Source organism: Rhagoletis zephyria, unplaced genomic scaffold, assembly GCF_001687245.7.
Source record: "Rhagoletis zephyria isolate East Lansing unplaced genomic scaffold, Rhagoletis_zephyria_1.1 Rzeph_scaffold_00257, whole genome shotgun sequence".
Taxonomy (NCBI): domain Eukaryota; kingdom Metazoa; phylum Arthropoda; class Insecta; order Diptera; family Tephritidae; genus Rhagoletis; species Rhagoletis zephyria.
Window position 1 is genome coordinate 240,399 of NW_016157341.1, and position 12,090 is coordinate 252,488.

General features: G+C 34.6%; 1 protein-coding gene across 1 annotated transcript; it reads right to left on the minus strand.

The window, feature by feature from the left end:
- Positions 1 to 7: 7 nt before the first annotated feature.
- On the minus strand, positions 8 to 3,092 carry LOC108358467 (uncharacterized). Its single transcript, XM_017609829.1, has 2 exons — positions 1,740 to 3,092; positions 8 to 1,372 (listed from the first exon to the last, which is right to left on the minus strand). Exons 1-2 carry the CDS (start codon positions 2,775 to 2,777, stop codon positions 104 to 106), a joined length of 2,307 nt encoding a protein of 768 aa, XP_017465318.1. The 5' UTR covers positions 2,778 to 3,092; the 3' UTR covers positions 8 to 103.
- Positions 3,093 to 12,090: the final 8,998 nt, after the last annotated feature.

Genomic DNA, 12,090 nt, shown 5'->3' on the forward strand with positions numbered 1-12,090 from the left:
GTACATACGTAGCATGTGTTGATAGAATTGTGGATCATGGTTCAAAATTCAATTGTACCGTTGCAGCTTTAACGCTGAGTCAGGTAGCTGTTCTTAGTTATTTTTAAACACGTAACAATTTAAGTTTTTCCGCAAACACATTGATATTCACATTAAGTGGCGTGGTCACGTGACTCTGACTGTCCGTTACTGCGTGCTGTGCCAATTGTCCCGGTCGTATGCTCGAATGGCTGCGTCGCATGATCATCGTGGGCGAACGTCCTACTTCTAATTGGGAGTTAGAATGCGGATTCAGCGTGCTCTTGCTTTCTTTTGAGCTACGCAGCGAATGTTGAGATCGGCGTTGTTGTACGTTATCGGCGTTCCAGCTTGCTACCGGTGCACCGGCCGATTTTCTACGCTTCTCCATCCACATTGCTGTGCTGCTTGCCTTATCCGCGCCACCAACGCCACTACCGAAATTTTCAGCTTTCCGCTGTAGAGAGAACGGCTTGTAGGCGGCAAGCACAGCGTGTCGGCGCTTTTTGTGCACATCACTGAGCGTGGCATCGTATGGAGGATGCGAGTGCTTCAATAGGTTGGACGCATGCGCGTGCAATGATGTCGTGACATTGTCATCCTGCGAAAACCCGCGTCGTATGGTTGTGCCCAAACACCAGGGCACCATGCTCGGCATACGTTCTTCGCTTACATTACTCGCGCTACGGTTAATGGCCTCGCTGCTATTCGACCCGCGTACTAGTGTGGCAGACGAGTTGAAACCCATTGCACGCGTAGTTGATGGGGTCACCGGTACACGCGAGTGTAATGAACTGCGTGACATATCTTTGCGCTGCGCTCGTTCATCGGCTGAAGTCATGGCAAACTTGGAAAGGCGTTTATCGATAACAAAGAATGCTGACGATGAATTGCACACTGCTTGCGGCGTTTGGTTATGTGCGGACATTTTTGGTTTGATATCGAGATTTTGATTCGTTTCTGAGTTACGTTTGATTTCCACCAAGTTGGCAAAAGCGATGTCATTTCGCGGCACATTATCGGTGTTGTTGTAAATGGTGTTCAACGTATTTCCGGCTGCCGTATTTTGCTCTATTTTTGAAGTCATTTTAGTAGGCGTGATTTTATCAGACTCGATTTTGATCACCACATTATCGCCCAGTTGTGTCGAGTCCAAGCCTTTGATGTTGATATTGATTTGGCAGCCCGAGCAAGCGCCCTCCGTTTTCTCCACCGTTGCCGTTACCCGATTCGGGGAAGCTGAGTGTACGCTTTGTAAAGGCTGTCGAGCATATTTCGACGGCGACGCTCTTGAGCCTGACAATTCCCGAAATTCATCGACCTTTGCGCTACCATGCGCCCTACCAAAGGAGTGCTGCTTATGAATGCCTTGTTGTCTAACGCCACTGCAGCCACCCAACGGTTCAGCACGCAATCGCCGACCATGTTCGAGCGATGTGCGCCTGCTGCAACGTTCCCGACCAGGGTAATTTGATTGGTTGGTTGGTGACGCGCTAATATGTGCGGTGGCGAGCGCACGCAAGTATTCTCGGTTGCCATTATAGCGCCCATACTTGTTGGCAGACATGTGTGCAGATGTGCTGCCGTATTCGCGCGCCCCANTGTCGAGCATATTTCGACGGCGACGCTCTTGAGCCTGACAATTCCCGAAATTCAGCAACCTTTGCGCTACCATGCGCCCTACCAAAAGAGTGCTGCTTATGAATGCCTTGTTGTCTAACGCCACTGCAGCCACCCAACGGTTCAGCACGCAATCGCCGACCATTGTCGAGCGATGTGCGCCTGCTGCAACGTTCCCGGCCAGAGTAATTTGATTGGTTGGTTGGCGACGCGCTAATATGTGCGGTGGCGAGCGCACGCAAGTATTCTCGGTTGCCATTAGAGCGCCCATACTTGTTGGCAGACATGTGTGCAGATGTGCTGCCGTATTCGCGCGCCCCGGAACGGAGCCCAGCGGTTGTGCCGATACTGCTTGTACGTGTGGCAGAGCCAAGTGTTTGGTAATGCCGCCCACCATGGTCGGCCGCGCCGCGTACACGTTCGCTGTATCCACTGCCCGATATGCTGACGCGCCCAGAGCCGCCTGCTGGGTTTCCTGCAGCTGCAACGGCCGCAGCGGTCGACGTGGCGAATGCTGTTTGACTGGCCTCAGTGCCGATGCGGGCATAACAGCCTGTTGTGTCGTTGGTAATCGGGTGCAATTGTTCGTATCTGTTTGGGTAAGACAACATCGACGACGTCTCTCGGCTATGAGTTGCCTGAGCGAGCATGCTCGCAGTTGTCGGATTTTGCTGTTGGTGATCCAATAGGAATTTTCGTCGACGAAATTGGCGAAATTTGTTTGTTGGAGGATTTTCTTTGTCATGCACAGAAGGAGTGAAGTCATAGTTGTAGAAGAATGTCTCAAAGCCTTTATGAGCTTGTTGCGGCTGATACGATGATGGATGGGCGCGTGAATTGCCCAAATTCGCTAGCGGATGTGACGGACGTTCGGCGTAGCGAAAATTGTACGATTGAATTTTGAAGGGATCACGTTCGAAGGGATCAGAATTTTGGCGTCGGTTCTGTTGAGCTTTTATTTGCTGTGTTGGATTTGGATTTTGATGAAAATCGCCCAAAGTAACTGTAGAATAGATGCACGTTAATATGTACGCGTTGTTTATGGCGTTGATATTGTACGTATGTAGAAGTAAAAAATTGTGAAAAGCCAAAAAAGCGCACGCGACGTATCGGCAAACCAGAAAAAATAACAATTTCATTCGGATGTTAATTTAAAATAGAAATAAGAATTTTTGTTTCTTCTTACATATATTCCTGCGACGATTATAATTCATTGCTAATTTAAAGGACGAATTTTTTTGAAAAATTTTGTGGAGTTGTTCCTTATGCCAGCGAAACTATCAAAAATGGCAGAGAAAATATACGAGTAATTTTTCAAAACAAACTTGAGGAAAGTGCTTGACGACTTTTTTTAAAGGTTTTTTCGATAGGAACATTATTGCTGCGACTTGTGGCTTTGTGGCTTCGAGCTGCTGCTGCTGCTGCTGCTGCTGCTTCTAATTTCCTAAATCAAGTCGACGAAAAAACGTTTGCTTTATATTCTATGTACNATAATTCATTGCTAATTTAAAGGACGAATTTTTTTGAAAAATTTTGTGGAATTGTTCCTTATGCCAGCGAAACTATCAAAAATGGCAGAGAAAATATACGAGTAATTTTTCAAAACAAACTTGAGGAAAGTGCTTGAAGACTTTTTTTAAAGGTTTTTTCGATAGGAACATTATTGCTGCGACTTGTGGCTTTGTGGCTTCGAGCTGCTGCTGCTGCTGCTGCTGCTGCTGCTTCTAATTTCCTAAATCAAGTCGACGAAAAAACGTTTGCTTTATATTCTATGTATTTCCTCACTTTCATTTGCTTTGACTTTTCGTATGCTCATTATTAAATCACATTACAAATTTGAGTGAAATATCTAGTGACACTGAATCAGAGATGCGCCCTTAAAACATACATGCCCCGATTAACGTAAATGGGAAAAATAGGACATCACGCNACTTTCATTTGCTTTGACTTTTCGTATGCTCATTATTAAATCACATTACAAATTTGAGTGAAATATCTAGTGACACTGAATCAGAGATGCGCCCTTAAAACATACAGGCCCCGATTAACGTAAATGGGAAAAATAGGACATCACGCCCATTCTTAAATCTTCATGGAACAAGTATCTATTTGTCAAAAAAAAAAATGAATTCGGGTTGCTGGCGCACTCGAAACCCTTCTTTAATGAAATCAATTCAAAAAAAAACAAGCTTGTTATATATAAAATAATATATCGTAGAGCTTTATGCGTATAAATAAAGATATTATCAATTTTATGAATATAATCTAGATTTAAAATATTTTTGAGTGAAAAAAAACTATAAGGTAGGTCGTATAAGTCGGAAAGACACAGCATTCATTCCAAAAGCTTTTGGTACCAGATGAGAATTGCTGCGGAACTTCGAATCGCTTGAAAGCTCAGGACGTGACTTACACCACAAATTTGCACGTATACGACCACCGAAAAATAATGCACATAAGTACGTTTTATAAACTATTTTAAATCCATTTTAATATTCGAAATTCGTTTAAAGTAAAAAAATAAGAAATAAGCGGTACAGAGAAAAGTATGCACGACGAGTTTATTGTACCCTCACTTCAGTGATGGGCAGTGGTGGCAGTTACCGAAACCCGTTTTAAACAGCGATTATCAGTGAGAGCTTNTATTTCTAATTACAGAAATCCATTAAACAGCCACAACAGCAGGTATTCGCTAACAAAACAATTTGTTCGCAATTCGTCACACTTTCCCGCTATTTCGAAAAAAAAAAATGTATGAACATATGTACCTTCATAATTCATGCAAATTGGAGAAAACGAAACTTTTTCAACGTTTTTAAAGCAAGAACTTTTATCTGACCAAGCGCAGAGCAGATATTCATGTAACACCAAAACGACACAAACGACAAATTTTGAATGAAAAATGTTAGTTTTTTATTAAAATTTTACTAATTGATATTCGAGATTTTGTTTTTATAACTTTTCAAGAATATAAAAACTAATTAAATTTGCTTGCCAGGCTGCACGAGTGGCAAAAAAAATATTATTTGTATTTACCAAATTTAGCAAGGGCCTAGCACTCTGGCAAAAGAACAGATGAGCTCAAGCAACAGTATGCGCTCTTTTGCCAAGTGCCGGGCCACTTGCTCAATTTGGTGAAAACCTATATTGATTGAAGCAAAAAAACATAGTGAGTAGTGCGGAAATTATTTCAAACGCAATATTTAAAATTTATAAGTCGATCTTTAGGCAGGAAATATGTTAGATATGCAATGAGTAGACCCATAATTGCAAATCTCGCACATATCCGATAGAAAGAGATTTTAAAAAATTTATTTCCATAAAAAGTGGCTAGCCTTACTTTAGAGATCTGCTGAAGTCCGCATACAAACTAGTGCATGGAAAATTGAATAGTTGCAAGAAAAGTAGTGGTTACAAAAAAGTTTGTTAAAAAATAAGTGTTTTTTTATTTCATAAAATTATAGGAAATTAGCAAAGACATAAACTATGTATTATCGCACTACTCTATGTGTATTTATAGGGAATATTTGTAAAAATTAGCAAACGGCACACAAGTTATCTGACACAAAAAGGGAATTCGTAGTACTTAGTATGTAAGTAGTTGAAGCAAAAACCCATATTTGCCATATTTATTCATATTAAATGCATGCTAGTAGCGTTGTTTGAAATTTTTTTTAATAAATATTTATGCGTAGTAGCAAACAAAAAATAGTAGTGTTATGAGCTATTTATAAAAAAAATACTATAGAAATATAATCCATCTACATACACACTATATCGCTGCTAATTTATTTTTAACTAAATATGTACATATTTTGTGCGCACAAATTGTAAATTTTTTTTTTTTTGCTACTGAAAGCGGTCCCTAGCTTTTAGAAACTCAGTGGTGGCCAATGCTGAATTTTAGCGAAACAATTTTTTTTTAAGCTATAATCCACAAGCGCCAAAGAGCCATAATTTTATAGGCTTATAACTTGGCTTTAAGATCATAGCTGATTTATAGCTTTGTCCGAGCATATGGCCCATGATTTACATATATGCAGTGGTCTATAAATTTTTAAATATCTTCATTGTATACTCTATAAATTTTACACCCAACTTTTGTAGTTATAATTTGCAAGCTTAAGGGATATCTCGTCTCAAATTTTTAACTTTGTCCGAGCGTATGACCCATGATTTAGATGCTGTGATCTATAAATTTTAAGATATTGCCTTTGAATAATCTATAAATGTTTAATTTTTCTAACGCTATTGAATAAATTATCTGCCTATACGACTCAACTAGATGAATATATTGCTTTCGAATTGCAAAACTCTTCAGTGGACATACTTTTTGGATAGAGCTTTTTAGAACAACCAACATTTTGAAGATACGGAATTACAAATTCTTTTGAACAAGATTTCAATCTTTCATTCAGTTCTTCTTCCCCATTTCACACTTAGTTGGCCCGTTATGACAANGCTTTTTAGAACAACCAACATTTTGAAGATACGGAATTACAAATTCTTTTAAACAAGATTTCAATCTTTCATTCAGTTCTTCTTCCCCATTTCACACTTAGTTGGCCCGTTATGACAGCGTGTTGCCTCGTATTTGATTCCGCCTGTATACCTAGAAATAGAATCAATGAAGAGATGAAGGCTTCTGGATCTCTCACTACCCATCCTGATTCTCTACAGCTTGAGTTTTTCTCAACTTTCACGACAACTGAGTTTCTGAAAGATATACCGTCGAAGGAAAGCTATTTTATGTTTCATTTTTGATCGACAATTGGTCAAAACAGCGTGTGCTACGCGAAAGGCTTGAATGGCTGCAAGCTTTTCTACGCGTTGTTCTACGAAAGAGAACGTAAAACCGCTAGTTTTATGGTGGGTGTGTAAAAATAATTGTTGAACAAGTGTAGGCTCTCTAAAAGGTGCATCAGACAACTAATTTTTATGAACAAAAAAATATTTCTTGGATGCTAGAGAATATATTTTCTCTCATAGGACTTTACTCTCTTGAAATTGGAAAACTTCTATTTATTGCATTAATGAAGCTCTAAACTTTGCCAAATTTTAATGGTTTTTAAAGAAGCAGACTTTATAACTGATAAGCAAAATAAAAGANAGTGTAGGCTCTCTAAAAGGTGCATCAGACAACTAATTTTTATGAACAAAAAAATATTTCTTGGATGCTAGAGAATATATTTTCTCTCATAGGACTTTACTCTCTTGAAATTGGAAAACTTCTATTTATTGCATTAATGAAGCTCTAAACTTTGCCAAATTTTAATGGTTTTTAAAGAAGCAGACTTTATAACTGATAAGCAAAATAAGGAAAAAAATTTAAATTGCTTGTATTTTGATGTTGCCAAAACTCAGGTAAATATCAAACGAAATGAAAAGCTTCAACGTGTCAAAAATTTGTATTGAAATTTAGAACCATTAGAGTAAACACGATTCAAGTTACGATTTCAAGTTTAAATTGAGCAACGAAATTGCGCAATTGGGGGTTAGGGGAAACGCAATATAAAGGCTGCATTTCTTTATTCATTCTGAACGTTTGGAATAAACTTTTTTGTTTACTTATTCTTTAGAACGTTCCTGATGATATGTTTACGTATATTTCACACGCATTCTATTTATTCCGGTAGTGATATGGGATTATCCGGAATGTATAAATAAACGCAGCCAAAGTTTTCAAAGTAGGCGAAATATTGAAAAATTGTACTTAAACTTTCGGGTTTATTTCTCTAAACCTGCGATGAGCAGAGAGAGCTTTAACTCTGCACGCGCCTATACAAAATGTAAAGGAAGCTTAAAGGAGCTTTGCCCGCGGGCAAGACATTGCCCATCAGTGCTCTAAACTTAATAGTTTCTCTTATTTGCCCTGCTTAATTTGAAACTACAGACTTGCCAGGAAACTCATGTTACAATTGGTTTACACGACAAATTTTTCATAGCGCAGCCTACGTTTATACATACATACGTATGAATATGTATGTGAGCACACACTGTTACAACTATAACTTTTGCACGCGACCAGCACAAAAAAGTACTTTACTTGCAAACTATAAACAATTTTTGCGCGCAATCTTAAACAAAATTAATAATTAATAGAAAAAAAATAAAGTTGGATATTTGTAGATGCGGAAAAAGTTGCAAGGCCTTCAACCTTACTTTTGTCAAACAAATTTGTATTAAATGCAATAATTAAATATAGCTAAAATGCATGTTGGCTAAGGCAATTGCAAATTGTTTAATGTTAAAAGTTACGAGTTGTGGAAACTCAAAATTCAAAAACAAAACATTAAATATTTAAATATAAAACTTGTATTGTATTATAGAGGCGAGGCACAATGTTCGAAAGACAGTGTCAGCGACGGAAAGTTAAAAAGCAAACATTATGTAGTCAATCACAAGCGTTCAATGCAGTTATCGAATTTAATGAAAAAAAAATAAAAAAACAAGGCACTGTAAATAAAGCATAGCTGGCATGCTTGTCGATTGAATATGTAGTAAATATGTATGTAATAGTTAGATGTGTATGTGTAATTTTATTTACTAATTTTTGGTATTTCGAGATTTTCATGAGCTTGTATTGGAACAGACGAGCATTTTGAAAAAAAACCCACCTACTTACACAGTATCTACATGAAATATACCACTATACATAGCACGCAATTTATGGCAAGATATAAATGTATAAAATATATATTATGCTAAACAACGCAGCTTTAACTTTCAAGCAACAAAAAAAGAAGAATTGCCAGATGCAATCAATTTATTGATTATACAATACAAAAAAAAAAAAAGAAAAAACAGTTGAAAATAAAATTTAGCTGAAACAAATGCAAATAGCCGGAAAAAAAAAATAAAATAATTAAATACATTAATAAAATTTGAATATACATGCAAAGTAATAGTTTACACAATAAATACGAGTATTCAATAAATATATCATAAAAAAATGCAGTCAAAAAGGAAAGCACAGAAAAATTCAAACAAAAGCATTGTACAGGGTAACACAGCGGTGCAGTTTTCAAATGTGAGGTTAAATACGTATATATACATATATAACATAAATTCAAATCTAAGAAATATCCGTTTTTGCGTTAGCTGAAAAATTCTTAAAAATTAAAAATTGCTTATTAATCAATAAATAAAAAATATGCAATAAAAAACTTAAACTTACATTTGTCACATATGTATTTTATGCAAGAAAAAAAAATACTAGTTATCAAAAGTAATATAACGGTTTGGCGTGCCGTTAATGCAAACTTTTTGTGTGAATTAGACAATATATTGATAAATTACAGTTGCAGCGTTAAATTTTGAAAAATTTTTAAATGCACTTAACCTTAAAAATTTGCAATATATACAAAAATAAGCAAATTTAAGATTCAGAACAAGGCAAGGCAAAGAAAAGGTTGGTGCGAGAACAAAACACAAAAAAAAAAATAAAAATAGAAGAAACACCAAACTTAATATAAATATAAAGTAGTATGTATGTATATAAAAATTAAATGTATCTACGTTTATATGTGTAAATGGACCATTTGAAAAAATGATAATAATAATAAATAATTTCTGCTTTGTGGTTAATTAAGAAAACTGCATACAAAAAAAATACCACTTAAAAAAAATGTTTGCTATTTACATTATTTAAATATGTGGCCATAAAAATGTATTGATTTATTAAGTAAAGCATCTAATAAAAAGCTGGTATGGGGTCAAACACTGTATAAAATGTATAACTACTTACTCAATGTAACCTAAACATAAAACTATAAAAACTAAAACTATAAAAAATATGTTATAATCAAGTTATAAGCCATAAACTTATTTACGTATCAAATTAGTAATAGCAGAGAAATGAAAAAAAATTTAACTACAAGAAGCAACACAGATTTTGTGCACAGTATTAGAAAGCGCCAGGATGACAGATGACATTGATTATTAAAAAATAAATAATAATTCGATATGTAAACAAACATTAAAAAATATATAATACATATATTAAAAAAAAATTGTACTGCACTTGCAAAAATATTATAACTATTTACTTACTTATTAAAAAAAATACAAAAATTATGTCTTTATGTCTATTTCAATTTATTGAAAGCTCTTTGTGACCTTTGGGAATTCACTTAAATACACGCGATATACAAAACAATGCAAAGAAAGGTGTAATATGTATGCATTTTTCAACAAAAAAAAAATATATACATATATATATAAAATATCTAAAAAAAAAAAAAATACGTTAGGGCATAGGACTCAAAATATGTACATTTATGAACAAAAAAATACACTTGCAGCTTTCACTTTAGCGATAGACCTAAATGTTCTTAAAAATAAAGAAAAAAAATTCCAGTTCGCTCAGAAATTAAAATTAAAATTGAAATGAAACAAAAAACAAAAAACGCTTGCAGAAATTTGCCCAATATCTGCTAAAAATACTAAAAAACAAATGCATATTATATTTATATATAACTATGAGAGAAACCAGTTTGTCGTAAATGTTTCTAAACAAAAGAAAAACAAAACAAGTAATCAACACAAAATACTTAGAAAAACTTTACAAACTTACTACACATTAAAAAAAAAAACTATAAATATTACTAAGAGCAACATATAACCTAGAAATAAATTAATGGCATAATAAGTTATTTAGGTAAGCAAAAAACTAAAAACCAAAAACCAAAAACATTTATATGCAAAAACACATATTTAATATACATGTGTATATGTAAGTAAATGCAGTATTAAAAACAATGTGGTATATGGTATTCATACATACCTATTTATTGTGTAATTTATAAATGATGCGAAGATTTTGCAGATACAGATAATTCAAGTTGTTGGTGAATAAACGAGCTACACCCACTCAAAAACAAAAAAAACGCTTTTTATTTTGGGATTTAATATACAGCCACGAGTAAAGAAATTAGCATGTTTGTTCTAATATAATATTCACAAGTATTTTCATGAAAACATTTTTTCATTAATTTTTTATGAAAATATAGCTCATTCTATAATAAAAACTATATGAATCTCACACAAATTCTAAAAATTTTCATCAAAATGTTAAATGTTTTATTCAGAATTGTTAGCAAATTTTCGTGTATGCAGTTTTGCAGCCCATTCAGTTTTAGTACAAAAAGTGCAAGTTTCAATTTTTTATAAATTATAATTGATTTTTTACATTTTTTTTTTTTATTGACGGTGTTTAAAATTTTGATAAAAATGTTTTGAATTTTTGTGAATTAAATATACATAAAGTTTCACACTTTGATTTATATGGTTTATGTTATGAACTATATTTTCATAAAAAATTAATGAAAAATTGTTTCATGAAAATAAGTGTGAATATTATACTATTAGAACAAGGTGCATACTAACTTTTGACTCTGACTGTGCGTACATTAGAGTGTCTCACCAGATATATAAAATTTAATATATTTTAAGACTTCCCCCAAAATATTTCGGAAAAATGTTAAGATTTACGTGAGCTGGACCGATTTGCAAATACCTTATAAAAACTCCTTATTTTGATTACGTCGATAAAATGTTTAAACATTTTTATGCAGACCTTCAAAGCTTAAACTCGTTTTTCAACTGAGGTGATGTTTTTTTTAATTAATTATTTATAAACAATTCATTTAAATCTTAATACTTTTCTGAAATGTTTTTTGGCGGAAGTCTCAAAATATAATAGATTTTGTAATTCCCATGAGAAAACAGTACCGTTTTTTTTATGGAAAGTGATGCACCCTAATTTACATACATACGTATTAAGGAATAATTATCTTTACGCTGGTAAGTGCATACATAATAGGAATGTTAGTCCCGGGATCGCGGAATCCCGGCCATTTTTACATTGCATTGAATTTTTTAAAGAATTTTTGGAATTAATCATATCTTGGAAATTACGCACTTCTTTAAAATAAATCCTGACGTCAGAGAGAAAAAAACGCCACTTTAAACTAAAAAGTAGGTTTCACACCCATTTATTTCTTATTTATTTTATAGAGAGCTTCTCAACCAATATACTTAGAAGCAATTTTTTCGATTCGGGGGTTCACGGGATTGTGATAACGACATTTCGAAAAAAGCGAATAATACATAACTATAAAAATATTAAGTAAGCTCCGCCTGACTGCTTTACAACGTGCATGCCCAACATGAATCATAGTTGCACAAAGCTTTCCAAAATTTTTGAAAATCTACAGAAAGCTTTCAAGGGCTTTGCCACGGTTTCGTTCGGAAACTGAATTTGAAAAAAGTAATATGTAGTTCTATTTAACGACTATCAGAGAGAACATTTAATCCGTGCATTTCTATTTCTATATGAAATCTATAGAAAGCTTTAAAAAGCTATTCTAGTAGCGTTGGATCTGTCAAAGGCGTTTGATACCGGCAGCCACTTCACGCTGCTAGAAGACATAGAGGCCTCCTCTCTCCCAC

Bases quoted from the DNA above. Each gene is read 5' to 3' on its own strand.
- LOC108358467 (XM_017609829.1), bottom strand. From the start codon at position 2,777: ATGAAATTGTTATTTTTTCTGGTTTGCCGATACGTCGCGTGCGCTTTT. The intron at 1,373-1,739 runs GTTAGACAACAA...ATTCATAAGCAG, and splicing joins CGTTGGGTGGCTGCAGTGGC to CACTCCTTTGGTAGGGCGCA.